Source organism: Lipomyces oligophaga (assembly GCF_038497815.1).
Source record: "Lipomyces oligophaga strain CBS 7107 unplaced genomic scaffold V1516scaffold_1, whole genome shotgun sequence".
Lineage (NCBI taxonomy): Eukaryota > Fungi > Ascomycota > Lipomycetes > Lipomycetales > Lipomycetaceae > Lipomyces > [Lipomyces] oligophaga.
The window spans coordinates 546458-568343 of record NW_027117785.1 but is presented as its reverse complement, the minus strand read 5'-3'; the positions used below and the strand labels follow the sequence as shown (position 1 = coordinate 568343).

General features: G+C 44.4%; 9 protein-coding genes across 9 annotated transcripts; 4 read left to right on the top strand and 5 right to left on the bottom strand.

Annotated features, from left to right (window-relative positions):
• Window positions 1-384: 384 nt before the first annotated feature.
• Window positions 385-3194, top strand: V1516DRAFT_24025 (uncharacterized protein). Its single transcript, XM_066918785.1, has 2 exons — window positions 385-1140; window positions 1194-3194. The coding sequence occupies exons 1-2, from the start codon at window positions 807-809 to the stop codon at window positions 2798-2800; spliced, it is 1941 nt and encodes a 646-aa protein (XP_066779662.1). The 5' UTR covers window positions 385-806; the 3' UTR covers window positions 2801-3194.
• A 623-nt stretch (window positions 3195-3817) lies between these two features.
• On the bottom strand, window positions 3818-5260 carry V1516DRAFT_24141 (uncharacterized protein). Its single transcript, XM_066918787.1, has 3 exons — window positions 4909-5260; window positions 4534-4854; window positions 3818-4470 (listed from the first exon to the last, which is right to left on the bottom strand). Exons 1-3 carry the CDS (start codon window positions 4981-4983, stop codon window positions 3868-3870), a joined length of 999 nt encoding a protein of 332 aa, XP_066779661.1. The 5' UTR covers window positions 4984-5260; the 3' UTR covers window positions 3818-3867.
• On the bottom strand, window positions 5246-8096 carry V1516DRAFT_631231 (uncharacterized protein). The gene is made up of 2 exons (XM_066919951.1): window positions 6746-8096; window positions 5246-6699 (listed from the first exon to the last, which is right to left on the bottom strand). The coding sequence occupies exons 1-2, from the start codon at window positions 7960-7962 to the stop codon at window positions 5364-5366; spliced, it is 2553 nt and encodes an 850-aa protein (XP_066779660.1). The 5' UTR covers window positions 7963-8096; the 3' UTR covers window positions 5246-5363.
• Window positions 8097-8642: 546 nt separating this feature from the next.
• V1516DRAFT_693965 (WD40-repeat-containing domain protein) lies at window positions 8643-9749 on the top strand (the record flags this gene model as incomplete). The annotated part of the gene is made up of 5 exons (XM_066923913.1): window positions 8643-8681; window positions 8737-8865; window positions 8915-9225; window positions 9274-9341; window positions 9394-9749. 5 exons carry the CDS (start codon window positions 8643-8645, stop codon window positions 9747-9749), a joined length of 903 nt encoding a protein of 300 aa, XP_066779659.1.
• Window positions 9338-11918, bottom strand: V1516DRAFT_688419 (calponin homology domain-containing protein). The gene is made up of 3 exons (XM_066923780.1): window positions 11308-11918; window positions 11138-11258; window positions 9338-11085 (listed from the first exon to the last, which is right to left on the bottom strand). Exons 1-3 carry the CDS (start codon window positions 11787-11789, stop codon window positions 9829-9831), a joined length of 1860 nt encoding a protein of 619 aa, XP_066779658.1. The 5' UTR covers window positions 11790-11918; the 3' UTR covers window positions 9338-9828.
• Window positions 11919-12517: 599 nt separating this feature from the next.
• V1516DRAFT_667722 (uncharacterized protein) lies at window positions 12518-15250 on the top strand. The gene has a single exon (XM_066920896.1). It carries the CDS (start codon window positions 12551-12553, stop codon window positions 14843-14845), a length of 2295 nt encoding a protein of 764 aa, XP_066779657.1. The 5' UTR covers window positions 12518-12550; the 3' UTR covers window positions 14846-15250.
• Window positions 15251-15730: 480 nt separating this feature from the next.
• On the top strand, window positions 15731-16984 carry V1516DRAFT_618383 (uncharacterized protein; the record flags this gene model as incomplete). Its single annotated transcript, XM_066919407.1, has 1 exon — window positions 15731-16984. The coding sequence occupies one exon, from the start codon at window positions 15731-15733 to the stop codon at window positions 16982-16984; it is 1254 nt and encodes a 417-aa protein (XP_066779656.1).
• A 521-nt stretch (window positions 16985-17505) lies between these two features.
• V1516DRAFT_667720 (uncharacterized protein) lies at window positions 17506-19674 on the bottom strand. The gene is made up of 2 exons (XM_066920895.1): window positions 18898-19674; window positions 17506-18848 (listed from the first exon to the last, which is right to left on the bottom strand). The coding sequence occupies exons 1-2, from the start codon at window positions 19330-19332 to the stop codon at window positions 17640-17642; spliced, it is 1644 nt and encodes a 547-aa protein (XP_066779655.1). The 5' UTR covers window positions 19333-19674; the 3' UTR covers window positions 17506-17639.
• Window positions 19656-21826, bottom strand: V1516DRAFT_20320 (uncharacterized protein). Its single transcript, XM_066918730.1, has 2 exons — window positions 21223-21826; window positions 19656-21167 (listed from the first exon to the last, which is right to left on the bottom strand). The coding sequence occupies exons 1-2, from the start codon at window positions 21601-21603 to the stop codon at window positions 19980-19982; spliced, it is 1569 nt and encodes a 522-aa protein (XP_066779654.1). The 5' UTR covers window positions 21604-21826; the 3' UTR covers window positions 19656-19979.
• Between the last annotated feature and the right edge of the window lie 60 nt (window positions 21827-21886).

Sequence of the window (21886 nt, the reverse complement as noted above, 5' to 3'; positions counted from 1 at the left end):
GCTAGACCGTTGCTGGTCTTCCATTTAGAGTATAATGCGAGATGCGCAGCAGAGACTACTCGTCAACATTGCCCAATGTGGTAAGAGGACTGGCCAGAGCGCTTGATACAATACCCATTTGCTGATATTTGCCCCGCCATCGTAGGCGCTCACCCGCCATCACCTGGCAACGTCAGACGGTTACTGGGCTGTAGTAGGACCATTTCTGGCTCTGACTACCTCTTTGTCGACGACGACCAGCCCGGCGCAAGGTTTCGATAGTGTTTTCCTTCGTGCAGTTATACAACCAGCTAGTTCCGCTCCAATTTATTATACAACCCCGGCTCGCGCGCAGACGATTTTGTCTTCAACTCGCTCTTCTCTTTTTGTGCTCCGCTATCGCAGAGTCGTTTATCATTTTGTGGTCTAAACTAGAGGCAGCACTCGGCGAGGACTCGATATCAGGCCCCTTTTGCTTCTCCTCGCTTTATCCACGCTTATACCACTCGGCGGTAATAATATAGCGGGTTCCTGCTGATTTCAATTTCATTTGAAAATTTGATTTCTACGTCTGAAATTGCAGGTGTGCAGAGAAGAGCAGGGTAGAGCAGAGCATAGAACTGTCGTGGTAGTCGTGTTTCCGTCTTTTCATTACGGTATTTGTTCAGTCATTCATTATTTCGTCGCAACAATCTTTTTGTGCCTTTTCCCTTCATTTTAGCAGGCGCAGTCGTTAACAGCACTTTCATTAACAGCACCTTTATTAGCAGAATATACGCAGTTGATTTTGCCTACTCTACTTCAGCTCCATTCCATATTCACAAATTATGACCACGACCGGCGTCATCGAAACCACGGAAACTGACAATGCTCAGCAAGCACAACAGCACTCGCAATCAGACAAACCGCAGCCATCTGAGGAGGTTATCTGGGCTACCAAGCATGCACGTATTCTAGCGTTTCTGGATACTTTACCGAGTCCACCTGCAAATCCTCCAGAGCTTCCGCTTCGAAATCGCCAGCATACAGTTCCAGAGTACTTACTATCTTCACGACCTGAGATTTCAGATGTTCCTTGTCTACCGATGTCTACAGCTAGACCAGCTAATGTTCCTATTCCAAGGACATTGAGCGCCGCAAAGTCTTGCAGTGATATTAAGAGTATGTTACAAACTGTTAACATTAGAAGACACTTTCCACCTAACCTTTCATAGAACTTCACCGGCGGGCGCAGTATTTTGATCCAATCGACTCCGACCAGACTACAACGGCCTCCTCTTTCCGGCCGCACAAACAATTCAAGCTTTCGCCTCCTCGACGACCGATGAATGTTGTTTGTCCTCCGCTTCTCAGGCCAGAATCTATTGTATTACAAAAGCAAGTAGAGGATTCCAAGCCTGAAGAGGCAGCTATTCGTGATTTTTTACTTGACCAACAGCTTCCTGACCATCTTTCTGGATTGCGCATCAGCATTCCTCCGCCAGCACGAGGCTCTACATCTGTGTATGAAGTCGAGAAATCGCCAGCCAGAGTGGTCACCGAAGACGATGCTCTAGCAGCATATTTTGATCCATCTAGTTCAGAAGCTAGTGCCTCGACACAATCTTCTATCTATGGAAGTCCTGCTCGAGCATGTAAGCGGTCCTCACACTGCACGGTCCACACTAGCAGCATCACAGGTAATATCAGCGAGCGGAAAATCAACATTCTTCCAGTGCGAATTGCGGGACGATCCTCGCGGTCAGAACAAAGATTAACAAAGCAACCTAGCGTCAGCAGTGTAATATTGCCAGGAGGACCATCTCTTCGGCATTTATCTAATCAGTCTATGATATATGCGGATACTTTTAAGGAGCCAATTACTGGAGTTCCATCCTGCGATTCGCGGTTTAAGTCAGTGTGGATGAATCCAATCCCGGATTCCGACTCGGATTTGCACCATCACCACCATAAGCAGCACCAGTACCATACACATGATGATAGTACTACGAACAGCAGCAGTACCGACCGAACCTCAGAGTTTCAGAAAGACAAGCTAGAAGAGTTCAAAACCAACAATGTGGGAGGGCTATCTCTGAGAGTGGACGATTGCGACGAGAACTGGAACCGGTCAACTTCTACGGCCAATACCAGCCCGATATTTCAGGACATGTCCACGATGCCAATCATTCCACCGATGACATTTTCGGCATTTACTTCCCAAAATACGCAGTCAGGTATCGAGTCCGTTTCTACCTCCTCGGACTCTGTTCAGCCTTTAACGCCTCCCCAGCGGTCAAACGAACAGCTTGATCTGGAGCCGACGTCGCCTACAGGCAGGCGGAAATTCAGTTTACAGGACACAGTCTCTGCATTCCGGCTGAAACGAAAGATGTCTCGTGATGTACTACGGATGTCAGCCTCTGATACATTGTCTTCCAGTGATGGACGTTCGACCGAGAACCTGCCACATACGCTTCGTACCAGTGTGAGTAGCGTTGGGCTTAGCGGTGCGTTCCGGAAAATGCGACTTGCTTCGCATTCTGATTCGACAGTGATGGACGAGAGAATCACAGTACCGGTGATAACGGGTGGAGAGACTCTAGTCAAGTCAGTCAGTGAAAGAGCCGCCTATCTGGGATCAGGGGTAGCTACGACGGAAGCAGCTACGAACTTCTCGACGACGACAACGACGTCGACGAGCAAGCTTGCAAAGAAACGACTTCCCCGACTGGGGAGTCGAAATTTCCGTAATCGAGGAAAAACCTCACCGACCACGGGTCTCCATCATCAATCAGTAGACGATCTTTCGACTGGTTATTTTGCAACTACCGCAGTTTAGTTTTTGGAACAGGATCATAGTGATGGAAGTTTTATTTGTTATGATGGACAAGGAAGCCAAAAATTTGTTTTATTTCTGCATTCGTTACGTTTACATATTTGGTGCATTTGTTTATAACCTTTCAGGGATAGCATATCACTCATTCATTCATTCAATCATTAGTTCGTTTGTTGGTGCACTCATTCATCCATCCATCCATTCATTCATTCATTCTTTTATCCACGCATTCATTCATTTATTCATTCATTTATTGAGACTAGTTTATCCGGCGTGTTGGGTTTATTTGTAGTTATCTGTGACTTTACAATAGAACAAAAATGTGATATAAAGATCAGAATTGCGTAGTGTCAACTTCGAGACTAGTGACTTGAAATCTCTGACAGTGGTGTGTTAATCACCTACAGGAGACTACGGAAGAATCCGATAACGTGACTGCATTGGCTACTAAGAGCGCAGCCTTCACAGCCTCTCTTGCTCTTTTGCGGCTGTTAGGCAAGAGAGAAAGCGCCGTCGGACGCGTTTGTGTTCGGGACTGGGACAAGTAAAACCTAGTCGCCGATAAGCTTGCGCGCGTACGCAATGCAGAAGAGAAGCAGGAGGTCTGAAATCTGACAATGATTAGACGTAGACGGAACAAAGATTAGACTCCTTGCATAAATCCAGGGACAGGGTACTGAGACAGGGTCCTGGGCGTATTCGAGATATGTTTTCAGGGATATGATAAATTGCAACAACAGTCTAATCCAATCCAAAATTTCCAATCGATATTGTAGAGTCCACTAACATAATGAAATCGACGACTCTAGCCATCGCTCTATTCATCCTAATCAGCGTTCTTCATAATGCCGTTCAAGCGGAACAGAGTCGGGTCTTTGTCCCACAATACATACAGCGATCTAGACGACGACTAATCGTGCCGTTATCACAAACTGTCTTGAACTCATCAGACGAGTATGGCAACGCATAGTATTGGACATAGATTTAAAGCAAGTTTTAAAGGCATAAAATAGAAGACTAGTGAATTAACCAGTAAAGTTTAGGCAAAAGAATCAAGATTCCAACAATAATTACAAATACGGTGCGACGTCGTCCTCCAAGATCTTCCAAAGCTGAGCACCAGTTCCATGAGCAGTGATTCCCTCCAAAACGTGTTTCACAACTTTTCCCTTTCTTCCAAAGGGAATCACGTATCCTCCGTTAAAATCGTCACCAATTTCAGGTGATAGACCACCAAAGAGCTCGGTCAGGCCTCCAAATCGCTGGTTATAGAGTATACACGAAAATATTCTCCACTGAAATATGGCAGAATGCCTTTGTAGATTCGACTTCAAGTTTCCAGGATTGAACGCAAGACTTATCACCGGATTTGCACCACCCCTTGTCTTCGCCGCTGCTTGCGATCTAGCGGCGAACTCAGCAGCCAAAATAACGTTACCAGCTTTTGATTGGGCATAGAATGCGGACGAGCCCATACTCAAACCTTCCTTGCCAATCTGCTCAAAGTTAATGCCGTATGGTTTCGGGCCTGCATGGTGAGCTAACGACCCAGCCCACAGTGCCCGAACAGAGCCGGCAGGCGAATTCATTGCGGTTTCGTTAAGAATCGGCGTGAGTAGTTTGTTAAGAAGAAAGTGGCCCACAACGTTTGTTCCCCATTGCAGTTCATATCCCTAAGTATATTAACATCCGGCCAAAAATCTTTCTTTCAAATCCTTGTGATATTCTTCCCGTACCTGCTTTGACAGACTTCCTGAAGGAGGAATCATTACACCAGCATTATACCACGCAACATCCAGTCGATCAATCGTCGGTAAGAGCTTTTCGACAGCGGGCTTGATTGTCGTCAAATCCGACAGATCTATCTGCACGAACTCCAACGAGCCTGGCGAATCACTCTTCTCGAGAAACTCGCTCGGATTTGTCTTTATATCGTTCGCAGCGGAAATGTAAGATTTCTCATTGCGACCCACAATCAACACTCTTCCACCTTTGTGGTACAAGATTCTCGAGAGCTCCAATCCACAACCAGAATAACCTCCTGTGACTAGATAGACCTACTTGTGTTAATTCCATGCCTTTTCACTATATATCCTACGCATTCAGCTCACCTTGCCCGATAGTGATCCAAGACTAGCCTCGGTGAACGTAGGCTTGGGTGGGAACGACTGGCTCCAGACCGACATTTTATTTCAATTTCTCTGTAATTGTGGCCACAGAATACGAATTTAGATAAAATTATAGAAATCCAGTTTCTTTATATACTGTGTTTGCATAGTTGGGACTGACCAGTTGATGACCTGTTCCCGACCGGTTTTTGCCAATCTGACACCGTCTTCAAAACTGCTTTACGTAGCCCAACTCAGCCGTGCCAATTATTTGATTTTTGCTAGTCACCAGACTGATGACGCTTGATCGTCGCTGACCAGCTTCTGCAGCCGTACTTAAATTATCGGAGTAAATGCTTTAATTTATCTAATAATACAAATCAATCATCCTTTCATCCACAGAAAACCATAGAACGGAAGATAATCGTGCGCAATTTTATCGAATACTAAATACCGCATCAGTCTGTCTTCAGAGGATCAAGGCAAGACACCATAATGTCTTTCGTTATGTTTTTTGTTGAATTCTGATATGCTGTCCTTGCAGACTCTGACCGCTTTTCTTCCCTATCAAAGTTACTAGACACAGGTATCATATTTGTTGTGGATCCAGTCTCCGTAGCCATCTGCGAAGAATCATCCAGACCAGAGGAATGCCAATCCTTAACATTGTCAGATCCGCCAACATCAGTTCCCTCTGCTGGCTCGAGCTCTTCCAGCTTACCGCTATCATTCTCAACCTCTGGTTCCTGCTTATCTAATATCCTCTTTATCCGACTTTCCATTATTGAATGTGCTTTCTCAAAAATAGAACGCCTTTCCCTATCATGATTACCGTCACCTTCGGTGCCCCTTTGTTCCACAACATCTTCGATATCTTCGATATCTTCTTCAGTCCTCGTTTTGGCAATCGCAGAGCGTTCTGGACTTCCATGTTTCTGCTCCTGTTCCTGCTTCTCTTGTAAATCAAGAATCAATCGCTGAATATATTCCCTTTTAGTCCCAAACTTCTCAACATCAAACAGCTGATTCAGCTTTTTTTGCACCTCCTTCTTTGGATTATCGATATCGACCAACGAGGGGAGAAATGCGCTAGGCCTATTCAAAAACGCTTCAACGTAATGCAGGAGGTACACTCCGCAATCACAAGAATTTGGCTGCGTAGGCGCATAGGCATACTTAGATTTTATATCATCGCGATCAATTTCAACTCCTCGCTTATCGTGAGCTTCAGCAACTAAATATTCTCGCAATGGACGAAAAACCAGATTATGTCGTAGACCTAACGAATCTAGAACAAATATAGTCGGATCAATAGGACTTTCAGGAACATTCTTGTTTCTTCGAGTACCTTTCGCAAGCACTTTCGATACAATTTCTCGCAAACTCGTTACAACATCTGAATTCTGACTGATCCCTTCTTCGGATGTCTCAGCAGTTTTTTTGATCAATCCGTTTAAATTACTAAGAATCGCCAGATACCAATGCGCTCGTTCGTTGATCGGAATGATAACATATTTCATGCTAAATAAGTCTACCTTCGATGTCCACTTCCGAACATTTTCATATCCCCCCGTACTCCCACCCTTCGTTTTCTGCATCAGCTTCTCGTAAAAAAAAGTATTGAAAATATAAGTGTATTTCGCAATCTCTGGATGTTCTCTCTGCAGCTTCTGAAGGATGAAGTTCAAATAAAAATCAATTATTGTGTCATTCAAATAGCACCCATCGTCTAATCGGCTGAAATCGTCCTGTCCGATTTCGACAGATTTATGGCCAAATTGATATCGTAATGGTCTGTCGAATTAGCTTAACTTCTCTAATCAAATATTCATTTTCTTACTTATTTAAACGTAACTTAGGCCGAGTACTTCGCGTCACATGGACATCCTCTGATAAGTCGAAATCGTTTAGTTCGTCTAAAATTGTCGCCGCCGAGTTGTGACTGCCCGTTGTCTTGGATTTACTCCGCGTTAATCTTGATAGACTCCAGTTGGAGGGAAGCCCCTTATCAAGATCCTCAATAATTAGTTTTCGAGGCTCTTCTTTTGTTGAGTATGTCTGTTTTACTTTTGGTCTCGAAGGGCTGTCAAGATTAGATTCATCCCGACTAATAGTCACTGCTGATTGCTTTTCTGTAGGACTTTGAAGTTCATCCTTCTGAACATGAGAAGGGCATGCCAATAATTCATCATCGGTGGTTTGAGAGGGCTTCGGTGGAGTCACCAAAGTCCGAATACCAATTCTCTTGTTCATCTCAGCTTCCTCCAAACTATGCAGCTGAAGTGATTCTGACAACCCACCCGCAGCATTGATCATATAATTAGTTTCAGATTCATGATCTGGAATTCGCAGCTTGAAGAATAAATGATCAGAAGATGTTCCACAATAATACAGAGTAACACGACTATTCAATTTGATGTAAAACTGGCGAGTATTTAAGCAGTATTCTATTTTTCGTAATTGATCGACTCGAAACTTAAACTCCTCTAAAGGCTCATGGTTGTTGAGTATGTAGATGTATCCTTCCGGACGCCTTGCAGGAATTGTGAGTCGAAATGTAAGATTGCTTTCATCTGACGAAGACCTCCATCTTCCAAAATGTAAATCTTCGATATTATAATCCACAATCCTTTCCTTCCGAGCAGGATTTAACGGCGTCGATGAAGAACTACACGGTAATTTCGCCGCGGGACTTGTCGGCCTGATACTGTTTGTTTCATCATCTGAGAGGTCTATCGACACCCGATTTTCATTGCTTGACCGAGGTTGGGGCAAACGAGTATCTTGTATTAGCGTTCTTTTTTGCGGACTTGAGATGGAACTAGGCTCTCGGCGCTGCATCTCTTCATGTCTTCGTTTGCGAGGAGCTTGGAAATCGTGCAATGTATGTGGGCCAACGGTTCTTGCTGAAATATGATTGCTCGCTTTCCGAGATGAGCCTCGTGGACCACCTAACGAATTCAGAGGTTCAAAAGCCACTATGGAAGTATTTCGACGCTTCAGAAAAAAGATATTAGCTTGGTACCAAATGAGGTCAATAAAACAGGTACTGACCATAGGATTCGCTATTGGGGTAGCGTCAGACGGACGACTATAGACAAATAAGTAAAAATTCTGTACGAAGTGTAGCTCGAGTAGCACTTACGCAAATGAACGAATGAGAGAGTGATCTACCTGCCTACTACTCTCGAATTTTGCTTTTGATATAGTTATTTTCGATCCGGTCGGAGATTGATGAGAATGTCTCGAGAGGGGTGATCGCGACGGAGACACGTTGACATTTGTCTCGTGAGAATGCGAAGAATTGCCATTCATGCTGTCAAACGAAAGCAAATGTTCAATCAGACGCTTCTTTACCAGTCTTTTTCAGTAATAGCCCTAGCTATGTACAGAAATGTCATTAATTAAGCGCAAATTCATAGAATTTTCTGTCGCAAGCACTGAAGAATCTGAATCACGCACTAGATTGCCACAATAGCAGCATTGTCGCTTAGAAAACTCTCCGCTCAAGTAAAGACCAGATTTAACTGAAAACCTATTATCCTAGATCAATTTTTGCACACAATACTGAATCTAATAATCTGGATATATGCTCTTCTAATATCTGGCATATAATTTGGGAAAGTGCAAGTGGGACTTTTCTATCAGAACAGCAAGCGCATCGGCAGGGAACAATCAGATTATCTACGCTAGCTTTTTGAGATTAAACGCGTTGAACCGGATCTACATTGAATCAAATGCCATTTCCGGTTCATCCTAAGTCGACTGCTTTACAGGTAGAGCTTCTAGCGCATCATGGATGTTGATGTCGTGTGGCTAACTTCTAGTTAGGACCATCTTGGCGCTGTCCACATCGTCAAGTATAACACAACCGGCCAGTACATACTTAGCGGCGGATTCGACAAGCAGATCCGGCTATGGAATCCAAATACTTCACGCTTGGTAAAAACCTATTCTGGAGTATGATTTGGCAATTTTATTTATTTCGTTCTACAATAACATCTTTTAGCATGGATATGAAGTACTTGACATCGCGGTGTCATTTGATAATTCTAAATTTGTAAGCTGTGGAGGCGATCGCACCATTTATGTATGGGATGTGACTACAGGTACCACTGTCCGACGATTTTCAGGCCACATTGCTCGTGTGAATTCGGTGGATTTTAACTTTGACGCTTCGGTCGTTGCCTCGGCTTCGTTTGATTCATCGGTTAGGCTATGGGATTTACGTGCACCATCGGCCAAACCAATTCAGATTTTAGATGACGCGAAAGATAGTGTTTCTACCGTTCAGATAACGAACACGCAGATCATTACTGGGTAAGCTGGGCTTGATGGAATTTTAGATGCTGGTTTGACAGTGGACAGATCTGTAGATGAATACGTTCGAGTTTACGATTTACGGATGGGCGAGCTTCAAGAAGATTATATTGGCCGTAAGTCATCTAGAAATCGATTTTATAATGCTTTTGATTCCAACACATTCAGACCCGGTAACTTCGGTTCGCGATTCAACTGACGGGGCTTACTTTTTAGTCTCTTCTCTCGATAATACAATCAGGCTAATCGACAAATCCAACGGCTCTCTATTACAGTCTTTTACAGGTCATAAAAATGCGGAGTATAGAATCAGGTCGTGTTTTGGCGATAATGACATCTATGCTATCAGTGGAAGTGAAGATAGCATTATTTATGTCTGGGAGGTTTTGTCTGGTCGCATTGTCCATGAACTAAAGGGAGGCAATTCAGACGCGGTCGTTACTTGTATAGACTATAACCCTAAAAAGGCACAGATGGTTAGTGGAACTACAGATGGAAAAATCCAAGTCTGGGATACCGACTGATCAGCAAAGAATTAAATTCAGACAAAGCAAGAAAACACCATATGCAAACCGAAATTCAGACAATTGATAATTTCTCGTGTTAAACCAGACACAAATCTTCCATGAACTTGATATAATCGAGTCCTTCTCCCTGAGCACTCTTGGGCATGATCCGCTCTAATTGCTGGATCACCGTGTCTGGAACTAGCGAGTCTCGCAAATCGAACTCAGTCACGTACGGGTTTCCTCGAGCAACTTCTAAAAATGATTGGAGAACCTGCTCGGCCGTGTTTTGATCCTGTGTCACTTCAACCATAAAATGTATAAACTGCTCAAATGAGACTGCAGCATCGTCTTGTCGGATTTGGTCAAAAATCTGCTCCGTGTCTTCCTCGCTATACACCAGCCCAAGACTTGCTAAGGCAGCAGCAAATTCAACCTCTTCCAGCGCATTCTGCTGCTTTTTATCGAAGTATCTGAACACACTCTCAAATTCCTCCAGCTGCAATGGAGTTAGATTAGTCATGTTGCGAGCGACAATCTGGTTCTCGATAAATAGAACTTTTTTGGAAATCGACTCTTGCGAAAGCTGGAATTCATATTCTAGCTCGTCATATGAATAGACTGTGAAATCGTTTTCCTCAACTTTGGCCTCAATAAGTCCTGATTCAATATGTTTCAAGGACACTAATAATTGTGCTACCGGCTGAAGTTTCTGCTCAAGTTTGATTGCAGCCTCACGCTGATCTTCTAGTTCACCATCAAGTGCAATAAGCTCATCTGATATAGCTTCCAATTTAACCGCAATATTATTTGCAATCTCTGCAAACTGTTGTCTTAAAGTTTCTTTGATATCACGTATCGCTTCGTTGATTTGTCTAGAACGGCTTGCTTCTGCTTGGAGTAAAAATTTCCATGCTATATCTACGTCGCTCACTTTAAGACCAGCAGGTGGATCGTATTCTTTTAGGCCATAGGTTGCCAATTTTGTTCTTATGTTTCCCAGCATTGACGCGATCTCTGTTTTTTCGGCAATCCATGTTCGCTTCGTTGACTTCTTGTAATTCGTGAATTCTATATACTGTGATTTCGCGTCAGTGTAAGTCCCGGAAAATCTAGCTCGCTTCCAGTCTTTTATCTGCTGCTCAAGAGCTTCTAGGAGATTTGTCACGCGTTTTTCATAGGAATGTTGCATATCGTATGATGTAGACATAGTTTCAACAAACCGTTCCACTCTGCGGCCAGCAGTCTCAATCTTATCTAGTTCTGAAAAAGCATGATACCAGTGCGCTACATAAGTCATGATAGATCTTTCGTCTGGTTTCGGTACGAATACATCTTCGACATCGAGCAATTGCTGAATCAATTAGATATCGTGTTCGTAACAATAAATTTTATAGTATACTCACTGGAATCCCAACTTTATCGGATGCAAGTCGCAAGGCTAGCTTTATGTTGTACTTCGGATCTTCTTTGTCTAGATGTTCATAATCGATGAGATCGGGTCTGTGACGGTCCAAAATGGCACAACTGTAATAGAATCAGCATAGGTATCAACTAGAAACATTAAGTTACCTACAATGCAAGTCCATCATTCCAGGATGATGAGAAATCTGTGATGTTGACGCCTTCATATCCTGCTGTTTTACGCTGACACCACAACAATAGACCTTCCTTTGCCGAGTGACCTTCTGCAGCGATGTCCGAAATGGAAAAGTTAAGAATCAATGTCCACAACAGGCCCAGAATCAGCTTAACATTTCCATCGACAATATCTTCGGCTCCAATATTATACAGCTGCAATCCGCACTGCTTGATGTATTCCAACGCAATGATCACATTTTCCGCTTTCTGAACTCGTAACTTGGGATTCTTTGCGTATCGACCGAGATTAACATTTCCAATGATTTCCAGAAGTCTAATGAGTTTGACTCCATCAGAGAAATCTTTTTCAAAACTGACTACCGGTGAAACTCCATGAGATTCAAGATACGAGTTTGTCCAACGCAAAAAGGCTTTGGTCTGAGTAGCGATCCAAGCTGGCTGCTGCTGAGGAGCCATGGATACTACTGAGATTGAACAGAAGAACACGAGCAAATATGGATTAGAATTGTATTGAGCTTTAACTGTACTGCAGTCCAAATAAAATTTCCAAAACTACTCAGCTAAATCAAGACAATAATAAGTAAGCCAGGTCGAGCAGCGAATACTCAGGGACAACCATCCCAAAAAGGCACCTTGTAAATATATGCACGAGCGCGTATAACAACATTTGTCATGTGACAAATATGATCACATGACAAATATTCCCAATAAGGTTTAAGTGGAACTAGATATCCGGAAGATCCGCTGTGAGATCTGACAACAGCAGCAGTTAAGATGCGGTTTGGAGGCAAGATTTAATATGGTGAATTAGAGGTAAAGATAATACTGTGATTACAAAGCAGAGAGAACCAGAGCGATTGACTTCTGGTAAAAACTAAAGCTTTGGCGAGATTAAGTCCAGTTGAGTGGGCAAAAGTGTATAGCTCTATGACGGTCTAGAAACAAGTCAGCGCCTCAGAAAGCTTGATTAATCAATAGCTAACAGACTAAGATCTATCGAAATGTACGCTGAATTTGACGATAGCCAATTATAAGTTGTTCAGCCATCGTTAAGAAAAAACGGAGCCAGTAGAGTGCGACTGAGATGACCTCATTAGCGGCTTGCTTGTCTGGCGTCCACCTCCTCCGTCTTTGACACTCTCCCAATCCCGCCCAAAACTCTTTCCATTAAACCACACCGTACTTTGTTTTCTGAGAAAACCAAAGAGTAAGCCAGAATGCCAACAATTGGTCGGGCGCTGAGAGACGCTCTTAGACCGCCAGATCATCTTTCGCTCGGTCGTAGACGTTCAAATGGCAGCAAATCAAGGGAGACCTCACGTCGACGTCGCAGTTCTGCGAAGTCGGACTCGGAACCGGGCTCATCGACTCATGCTCAGAAAGACATAAACAGTAGCAGTTACCCACAAGAGCAGGAAAAAGAAGACGATCTAACTTCGGATAGTGACTCAGATTTGGACGATATGAGAATAGATCATGATGACGCTCAGTCGATAATTGGCGGTAGCATTCACCAAGTGCACAATGCGCACGCGACTCGACGCAACAGTACGCCTGCGTCACTCACAGAAGTGTCGAACGAGAACCGAATAAATGAATTTTCCGAAAGCAAAGCCAGACTTCCTTCTAGTTCTCCTCCACTTGCTGACAGCGGTCTGCGAAGAGCTCATACTACCGCCATCCGATACTTTCTCCCGTCGCGCAAAGTCGATGACGAGTCGAATACTTCTGAGTCACCTAGCGAATCAGCTTCATCTCCAGATACGACCATTGAAAGCAATGAGAATGGCGGAAACAACGGAAACGTATTTTTTTCATTTTCTCTTCCGTTCAATATCGCGCCTATATCTCCGCAGCTGCCCAAACTACGTGACATTCTTCCTGGTTCTAACAACAATAACCATATGGGTAATCATAGCGGGCCAGGAGGTTTTGCAGGGCTCTCCAAAAAGGCGTTTACACTTCCAGTTCTACGACACGAACACAAAACCGAAACACTCGATATTCGACCGGCGCAATTGAAAAGGCAAAGTACAGATGATTCGCTGAACTTCAACGATCCTCGATATAGTCATGTACACCAAATGGACAACGCGAGGTTGCGAGCAGTGAAAGAAACCTTAATGACGTCGATATCCATGGATAGCTTGTTTTCAGCGAAAGACGATTTTCCTGATCTCGACGGAGACGTATTGATTATGGGTGGCTATCGTGGGAGTATTCTCCGAGACGCCCATACTGGACGACGGGTCTGGATTCCAATCAAAGTTGGCCTTAATATCAGAAAGATCAATCTTGAAATTGGGCTTTCTGACGAGGATGAAGCAAACGTAGAGCAAAATATCGTTCCAAGTGGGATGTTAACGCACATAGGACCTGTCGACGTTGCGCGCAAACTGATCAGGCGGATGGAGGCCTGCGACGGTTGCAGTGTACATGAATTCGGATACGACTGGCGGATTTCGTTGTGGATAGTTGTCGATCAATTACTTGATAAGCTCAGGGGATTGAAGGAAAAGCATGGGAAGGAATGGCCTGGCGCCATTGTGATTGCACATTCCATGGGGGGACTTATTGCCCATGCAGCGATGCAAAAGCGTCCAGATTTATTTCGCGGATTAGTATACGTCGGCTCACCATGGAAATGCGTGAATATTTTAGGACCGATTCGAAACGGAGACAGCGTGATGCTTAGTTCCAGCGTGTTGGCGGCGCAAGTTAATTTCACTATGCGGAGTAGTTTTGCATTTCTACCATTGGATGGAAGATGCTTTGTGGATAAGCGGCCACAACACGAAGGCCGAGAGATGAAGATGGATTTTTTCGACTGTCGAACTTGGGTCAAATATGGACTCTCGCCTTGTGTCGGAGGGCATATAGGACCATTTGAGGACGACGAGGATGGCTGGACAGCTGAGGAAAACAATAGAGAAAATACGGAAAACAAGGCCGAGAGAAACGAACAAAGTAAAGAAGTGGCGGAGCTGGGCTTAGAAACTGCAGACGCGCCAGTGATGGATTTTTTGGAGCCATCAATGAGCGCATCGTCAGACAATGGGACGCCAGGGTCAACGCACATGAACAGGAGACGCAGTTCAAGCGGCGACAGCCCGAGCACGTTGCCGTTTAATGATGCTGTTGAATACCTTGACCGCATTCTAAGACGGACAAAGAAGTTTAAGGAGAGCCTGTTGGAAGTTCCCTCAAATGGTGAGTATCCACCGCTTGCAGTGGTTTACGGTCGAGGAGTTCCGACCGTCATTGGAGACCGAGTTTCCGGCCCGCAAGACATAGTGAATGGAGAGTTTGAGGACTTTATTTTTGGTCCTGGAGATGGAGTCGTTCCAGCGCGAACATTAATGCCGCCTGGGGAGTTTAAAGTTGTGGGTAGATTTGAATCGGAACGGGGACATGTTGGGCTAATGGGAGACATGGCAGCTATGGGACGAGCACTGAAAGCTATACTAGAGGAGGAGGCAGTAAGGAAGCAGAAGGGCCAGGGGGAAGGCTAGTGTGCGGGGCAGATAGAGCAGAAATGAGCACATAGCGGTGACGTTGATAGATGGGAGAAGAGAGCGATAGCGATAAGGTCATGTATAATAGCAATAGAGGCTCTTACAGGACCGGCGGTTAGTTAGTCCAGCTAGTCTAGTCCATCGGTCCAAATCGTTTCACAACCAATCTCCACAGAGCTAATCTATAGGCAGCACGAGGTTCATCTGTTCACTGGCAGGCCCTCGATGGTGGTCGGGCCGAACGACCAGGAGTCTGCTATCTCCCGGGCTCCTTCCTCATTTAAAGACCCTAACCCCATTTGCCCAAGAGCGCCGCATTGTAGAGGGCTCGACTTATAAATCAGGTAAATTGACATTTAAAGCCTATATGAGCAACCTGTGCGAAATATATTCCCTATAGCTCTGTAGTGCAAGGATACAGGGTAGAAGATGTCCGTAGTTCCCGCGCCTCAGTTAAGTGCCCCAAAAGTAACTTTTATTGTACGAAGTTTACGAACTGCGCCGGGCGAGGATTCTTGTTGAATTTCACGGTCGGAAAGCGCAGAGTAAAACGCGACCGAGAAGCCGACTGGCAAGACTTTACTTATTATTGTGTTGTTTCTGCATTGTGATTGTCTTCTGTTTAGAGTTTGTTTGCTTGTGTGATTCGTTTTTGCTTTCAACTTGCTGCCTAATCTCGTCTGTGTTCGACTGTGACTCGTTTAGACCCCGTCTGTCTCGTGGAGATTTTGCTGACCGAACAAACATCGCGAGCGAAGTTTCGTCAAGTCTGATTGCCACTTTTTTCCCCTTCAGTTCTGGATTTCTTTTCTGTGGACTACCGTGGTCTTTGCTGCTTTTGTCTTCCTAGTTGTCGTCATAGTTCGTTGTACATTTGTCGGCATGGTCTTCCCCATTAATGTCATCCGGCGAAAGTTCCGCAAAGTCTTTCTGTCTGATATATCACCGTCTTCCACTGTTGCCAGGCTAGAGCGCTCATGGAGCATCAGAAAAACCATTTCTAAAATCGAAAACCACAAGTTTACTTTCACGGATCTGCAATATCTTCTTGATTTTGTCATCATCTGTTTTGTCTTTTTCGTTGTCGAGCAGCCCGGCACTCTTGTCAAGCTATCTATTGGCGTTCTTTTCACATTCGCCTTGCTTATCCCGATCACTTCCCAGTTTTTCTTCCCCTTCCTGCCTATTGCTACTTGGCTTCTGCTGTTTTACTCGTGCCGGTTCATTCCTGCTTCCTGGCGACCGCCCATCTGGGTACGCGTGTTGCCTAGTCTCGAGACCATTCTCTACGGGGACAATCTGTCGAATGTCCTTGCAGGAAAGAACTCGCCAGTGTTGGACATTCTCGCCTGGATTCCATACGGTTTAGTTCATTTTGGTGCGCCTTTTGTATGCTCTGCGCTGATCTTCTTGTTTGCCTCACCCGGGACGCTTCCCGTGTTTGCCCGTTCGTTTGGATACATGAACCTAATCGGTGTCGCTATCCAGCTGTTTTTCCCTTGCTCGCCTCCATGGTACGAGAATCTCTATGGTCTGGTTCCTGCGACATATGACGTCAAGGGCTCTCCAGGCGGGCTCGCTAGAGTTGACCAGATCCTCGGGCTCGATTTATACACATCTTCGTTCACTGCCTCCCCTGTCGTGTTTGGTGCGTTTCCCTCGCTCCATTCAGGCTGTGCGACGCTAGAAGTACTGTTCATGTCTTTCGTGTTCCCGCGACTGACGCCTGTTTTGAATGGCTATGTCCTTTGGATTTGGTGGTCGACCATGTATCTTACCCACCACTATTTTATAGATCTCATTGGTGGAGCTCTTCTTTCGATATCTGTGTTTTACCTTGTTTCGCGTAACTATCTTCCTGCCGTACAAGGCGATAAGTCATCGCGCTGGGCATATGACTATATTCAATTAGCGAACGAGCCTCCACGTATGAAAGCCAGACTCACGGAGGAATTCACAAAGTCGGCTGAAGGCGGCTTTTCTTCGCTGCTGGAAACTTCGCTTGCTTCGTCGCCTAATGACTCGTCATCGTCTGACTGGGAAATCAAGACGTTGGCAGATACGGATGAATTTAGCCGTGCCTTTGGAAATGCAGGCAAGTCAACCAGTATGAAAGAGAAGTCGCCTTTTGAGTAAGACGATCTCTTGATATTTCATTATGATTGCATGATTATACGTTATAACTACTTAATATCAAGTCCATTTATATTGTCAGTGGCGATTGATAAATGTAACTGATAGTATCAGTTAGACGCTGGATTTGACAATTAATTTTCGCCGTCGACAGTTCTCTGTCAACTCTGTATTTTTTTCTATTCTAATTTTTTTCATTCAGTTCACCGGTGTTTTTTTTGTATGGTTTTTTTGTATGGTCTATTCTCATTTTTTTACACTACTTTATTTGTCATAGTTTGTGTTAGCAAATTGTTGGGCATTGTTAATTCTTATATTAGATTTTCGGGATTGATTTGAAAAATTTTTTGGTTATTTCCCTGGCATTTCTATTCCTCTTATATTGTGCGCTTGTTTTTGATTATGATTTCTGATTTCGCTTTAGTTTTTTATTCGCGTTCTGTGTTGTATTAAATAGGCATGAAGTTTTGAAGTATGAACAGTGCTGGAAAGAGATGATTACGAGTGTATTTAATGCGTTTAATCTAATGTAATTTTTATATTCTGCTTGTGGTGTTGTCTTGAATGATTAATTATGCAAACGATTTCGACTAGTGTTAAATTAAAAATTACTCTATATGCTCCAGAATATCCAATTTCCAAAAATATCCAATGTGTACTAGTTCTTCATCGCCTCAGATGCTTGTTTCTCGGCCGCCGCCGCCGCCGCTTTCTCGCGCTTTCGTCGCAACAAATATCCGGAAGCCCACATGCAAAACGGGAATAGTGCAGTGTTGACTGCAATCCAGGCAAATAAAACGCCGATATTTAATCCCATGGTATTTTTTGTTCCAAAAAAGATCGTCTTGAGCGCATCACAAACGTTTTTGATGGGGAAAGCATAGCCGTACTTATAAAACGCAGGCTCGAGTGGTATCGAAAAAAAGGCGACTGAAACATTTGAAATGACGATGAAAATAAGCCAAAAACCCAATAATGGAGGATAAGTTGCGATTGCCAACAAAGCAACATTTTCGGAGGCACCACCAACAGCAACCATACCAATGAAATTGATCATCCAAAAAATGAAGAACCCGGCGCGGCCATACTTGAGTGTGAAGTCAACCTGGAATGCAAGTGAAATCAAAGAATAGAACAGCGAAAGCAGAAAATACGCAAGCCACGAAGCCAAGTACCGGTAGATAATGTAATGCGTACGTTTAAGCATCGGCGCGAACTTCATATGCAACGGCTGGAAAAAGTTGAATTGAAAAAACGAGATGATAATCAAGTAGATCAGTCCTACTTGCATTACGGCGGTAAAAATCGGATCATCATATGGTCTCATATTATTCATCTCAACACTTGCAGGTACACTCACTACCTGCGGGGCATTCTGGCTCAGATCCTGCAAGACGTCAGAAGAGTTTACTCCTAGATCTAGGATGCGAGCCCTTGAAAATTCGCGAGTAAACACCTCATTCAGTTCGAGCACCCAGGGGATAATCGCGGCATAAACTTGAAAATCTCTTGCTTGACCATACGCAAACTCGATGGCATTTGAACCATTATAGGACGAGGATGAAGACGGATTTTCCAGCGCAGCGCGATAGTTTGTCGAGGCGTTCCGACTCACAATGTAAGCTCCCCAAGTCTTTTGATCATCGACGATGTCATATATAGTCTGATAATCGTAATTCACCGACTGACCGTCTAGAAAATCCAGCTGGATACTGCCGATCTGAGTTGCATATTCAGAAGCGATAGTCTTAAAGGCGGGCCCGACGAGTGCATCGCTATCATCGTCGAAATTGTAAACGGCAAAGTGGACTCGGTTATAGTATTTGGTACGGTTGAAATAAGATCCCCAATAAATCGATAAGAGGCCCTGAAACAAATTAATATACTGAAAAACAGAAATCAATCAAAATACTTACCATGAGCAGGACAGCCATTAACACGATGGAGCCAACGAAATAGCGTACGGCAGCAATTCGAGTTTGCCGGACTGATTCTGCATGAGAGAAAAACCCATGCGGTTTATCTTGTTTCACAGTTGATCCTGCGATTGTCTGAGACTCAAGGTCTTTGGTAGAACTCTCTTTGACCACAAGACTCTCATCTAGCTCGTGTAGATCAGCCAATCGAGAATTGAATGCTCTGGATTGCGTCGGCGCAATCCCGTCCTCGTACATCGGACTAGCCCCTTCATCAGATACAAGAGCAGCTGAAAATGCGCTCGAGAAAACATTATCCTGCTGATGTGATGGGGAACTTGCGAGATCATCAGGTATCGACTTTGCTCGCGAAAACGTTCGCGACAATAACGAGGGTGTTCGCTCAAGAGGTGATCCGACAGAATTGCTTGCCATTGTTCAATATATTATGTATTATTTATACTGAGCAATGCTACTATATCGAAAAATATTTCAACTAGCGATAGCTATTCTTTTATAATGAAGCAAAACTCGAATGCATCACTCTTCAACGACACCAGTTCTCACCAACCGGTATCTTCACCGTCTCATTACATTACATCATCGTACGGATTTGCTTACACCGTTGCACTCTTACTTAAGACAAAGAGCACGTTGGAACAAGCTTTGAGAGTTCGTGCGGAATTTTCTCTCGCGGAACAAACGGACTCGGCCGTAGAACTGACAATTTTCCACTGAATTCGAATTCGTAACTGAAATGAATCCAGATTTGTAAACAAAACGCAAAACTGATTAAAAAGCCAGCTCCGGAGATGTCAGTCTCGCAGGCCGCCGCCACTATAGTTTTTGGCCACCGCAAAGTCGCAACAGAAAATATACAAAATAGTCAACCGTCTCGGCCGTAATATTCTGCTTTGGGACATTACGAACCGACGAGCCTCGGACAATAGCTTTGTGGTATGTAAACCAAATTACGTCACTGGTCAGAGTCATCAGGTAAGGCACATATTGTTATTGATCAACATTATTATAAGTCTAAACTCTAGGACAAAATTATTACAAAAACCACAAAGACTCCATTATTAATGTTTAGGAGGGCCTCCCGCGTTATTTTTCGCTGCTGCTTCTGCCATTGCTTTCTTCCGCATTCGAAGTCCGAAGAACCGCATAGTCAACGGAAATGCCAGATGATCGAGGACAATCCAAGCAATAATAACACCCACATTCCGGCCCATCGAGTTGCGGGTGTTAAACATGATTGTTCGCGTCGCGTCTGCAAGGTTTTTTATCGGCAGGCCATAACCATACCGAAAGATGTGGTGCTGTAGCGGAATAGAATAGAATGCAGGCGCGATGTTACCTATGACAGTCAAGATAAGGATAAATCCTAAAAATGGCGGGAAAATTGGAACACAGAGATTGACGGCGTTCTCAAGAAACAGACCAACTGAAACCATTGTGAGCCAGTTGAGCATCCAGAAGATAACAAACCCGCCATGACCGTACTTCTTTGTAAAGTCGAGCTGGAACGCGAGCGAGATGAAGGAGTAAAAGAGCGATAAGAAGAAGTATGCTATCCAAGACATCGTTAATCTGTAGATCATAAAATGCACAGGTTTAATGTCCTGAGCAATGATCATGTGAGTCGGCTGGAAGAAATTGAACTGGAAGAACGAAACGATGATCAGGAAAATCAGACCGACTTGGGTCACAGTCATCAAAATAGCGCTATCAAACGGACGCAGGTCGTTGAACTCAATGATTACAGGCGAAGTAATGACCACTGGTGCTTCAGAAATAATAGTATCAATCGAATAATTCTGAGATGCTAGCTTCAGAGCCGACAGAGCGAAGCTCGCTCGAAATCCGCTTGCTACCTCATTAACCCAGGTCACGATTGAACCCATAGCAAGCTGGTCTCGGGCCTGTGAGTATATAAATTCGATCGGTTCGCTGCTGTTGTATTGAGCACCAGTCGTCGCAGGATTTTCAAATGCAGCAAGTAAATTGGACGAGGCCGTGTCATGGATATAAAACACACCCCAAGTGCTTTCTTCAACTACAAGATCAAGCAAGTTATCATATGTATACTGAGAGGCATCATGAACCTCGACCTGAACGGAGTCCAGCTCCGTAGCCAGCTGTTGAGCATAGGTAGTGAATTGAGTGCCTACAAGAGAGCCATTATCTGCATCGACTATCCAGATCTTGACGCGACGTAAAAGCTCATTACGTTTGTAGAAGGAGGCCCAGTAAATTGAGATGATTCCCTGGTGATGTTAGGAAACTCAAAAAACAAGCAGCTGGAGACAGCCTAAAGCTCACCATCATGAAAAAGCCCATGATCAAGATATTCACCACGGCTCCACGCAAAATCAGGATCCGCTTCTGTTTCAAATGCGAGCTGAAAAAGCCACGCTTGACTGGAGGTCCGCCTGGTCCAGCACCAGGAGGGCCGCCTGAAGAGGGACCACTTTCAGTCCTGTCCGATCCAGAATCGGCGCCTGGTCCGGAAGTCGGAAGATTATTGGTCACAGTGGTTCGATCGCTGTGATCTTTTTCTGCCCACCTCTCGAGGTCGTCCGACTGTTCTTCCAGAGCTTCTCTGCTCGTCGTGTTGATGAGAGAGGACATAACCTCATGCTCTATTGCAGCTGTTCGCTGTACCGACGTAACGGGTTGGAGGTCATACTGTTTAGACGCCATGTCTATCTTGCCTTTGCGGTAAAATAAAATACTATAATCCACGCACTAGTAAATGACCGACCAGCGGAGTATCATCACAGGCTGCAGATTCATCTTTTATACATTTTCCGGTTGGAAATTTATTTCGACCTAATTTTCCGTTTTGGTCATTCGTCCCCCGGCCCGCACGAGAAGGTCTGTGTTCGACTGTTCTCTTGGGAGGCTGCCGTAAACAAGCCAGACGGGAAACCAGGGGATCGCATTCCGGAGCTATCACTGGTCTCGGGTCGGAGATCGCCTAATA

Coding starts and splice junctions, on each gene's coding strand:
- V1516DRAFT_24025 (XM_066918785.1), top strand. CDS start 807: ATGACCACGACCGGCGTCATCGAAACCACGGAAACTGACAATGCTCAG. Junction 1,141..1,193: donor GTCTTGCAGTGATATTAAGA/GTATGTTACAAA, acceptor AACCTTTCATAG/AACTTCACCGGCGGGCGCAG.
- V1516DRAFT_24141 (XM_066918787.1), bottom strand. CDS start 4,983: ATGTCGGTCTGGAGCCAGTCGTTCCCACCCAAGCCTACGTTCACCGAG. Junction 4,855..4,908: donor TTGGATCACTATCGGGCAAG/GTGAGCTGAATG, acceptor TAACACAAGTAG/GTCTATCTAGTCACAGGAGG. Junction 4,471..4,533: donor CAGGAAGTCTGTCAAAGCAG/GTACGGGAAGAA, acceptor TAATATACTTAG/GGATATGAACTGCAATGGGG.
- V1516DRAFT_631231 (XM_066919951.1), bottom strand. CDS start 7,962: ATGGTCAGTACCTGTTTTATTGACCTCATTTGGTACCAAGCTAATATC. Junction 6,700..6,745: donor CCTAAGTTACGTTTAAATAA/GTAAGAAAATGA, acceptor CTAATTCGACAG/ACCATTACGATATCAATTTG.
- V1516DRAFT_688419 (XM_066923780.1), bottom strand. CDS start 11,789: ATGGCTCCTCAGCAGCAGCCAGCTTGGATCGCTACTCAGACCAAAGCC. Junction 11,259..11,307: donor TGGAATGATGGACTTGCATT/GTAGGTAACTTA, acceptor ATTCTATTACAG/TTGTGCCATTTTGGACCGTC. Junction 11,086..11,137: donor CCGATAAAGTTGGGATTCCA/GTGAGTATACTA, acceptor TAATTGATTCAG/CAATTGCTCGATGTCGAAGA.
- V1516DRAFT_667722 (XM_066920896.1), top strand. CDS start 12,551: ATGCCAACAATTGGTCGGGCGCTGAGAGACGCTCTTAGACCGCCAGAT.
- V1516DRAFT_667720 (XM_066920895.1), bottom strand. CDS start 19,332: ATGGCAAGCAATTCTGTCGGATCACCTCTTGAGCGAACACCCTCGTTA. Junction 18,849..18,897: donor TAATGGCTGTCCTGCTCATG/GTAAGTATTTTG, acceptor AATTTGTTTCAG/GGCCTCTTATCGATTTATTG.
- V1516DRAFT_20320 (XM_066918730.1), bottom strand. CDS start 21,603: ATGGCGTCTAAACAGTATGACCTCCAACCCGTTACGTCGGTACAGCGA. Junction 21,168..21,222: donor TCATGGGCTTTTTCATGATG/GTGAGCTTTAGG, acceptor TAACATCACCAG/GGAATCATCTCAATTTACTG.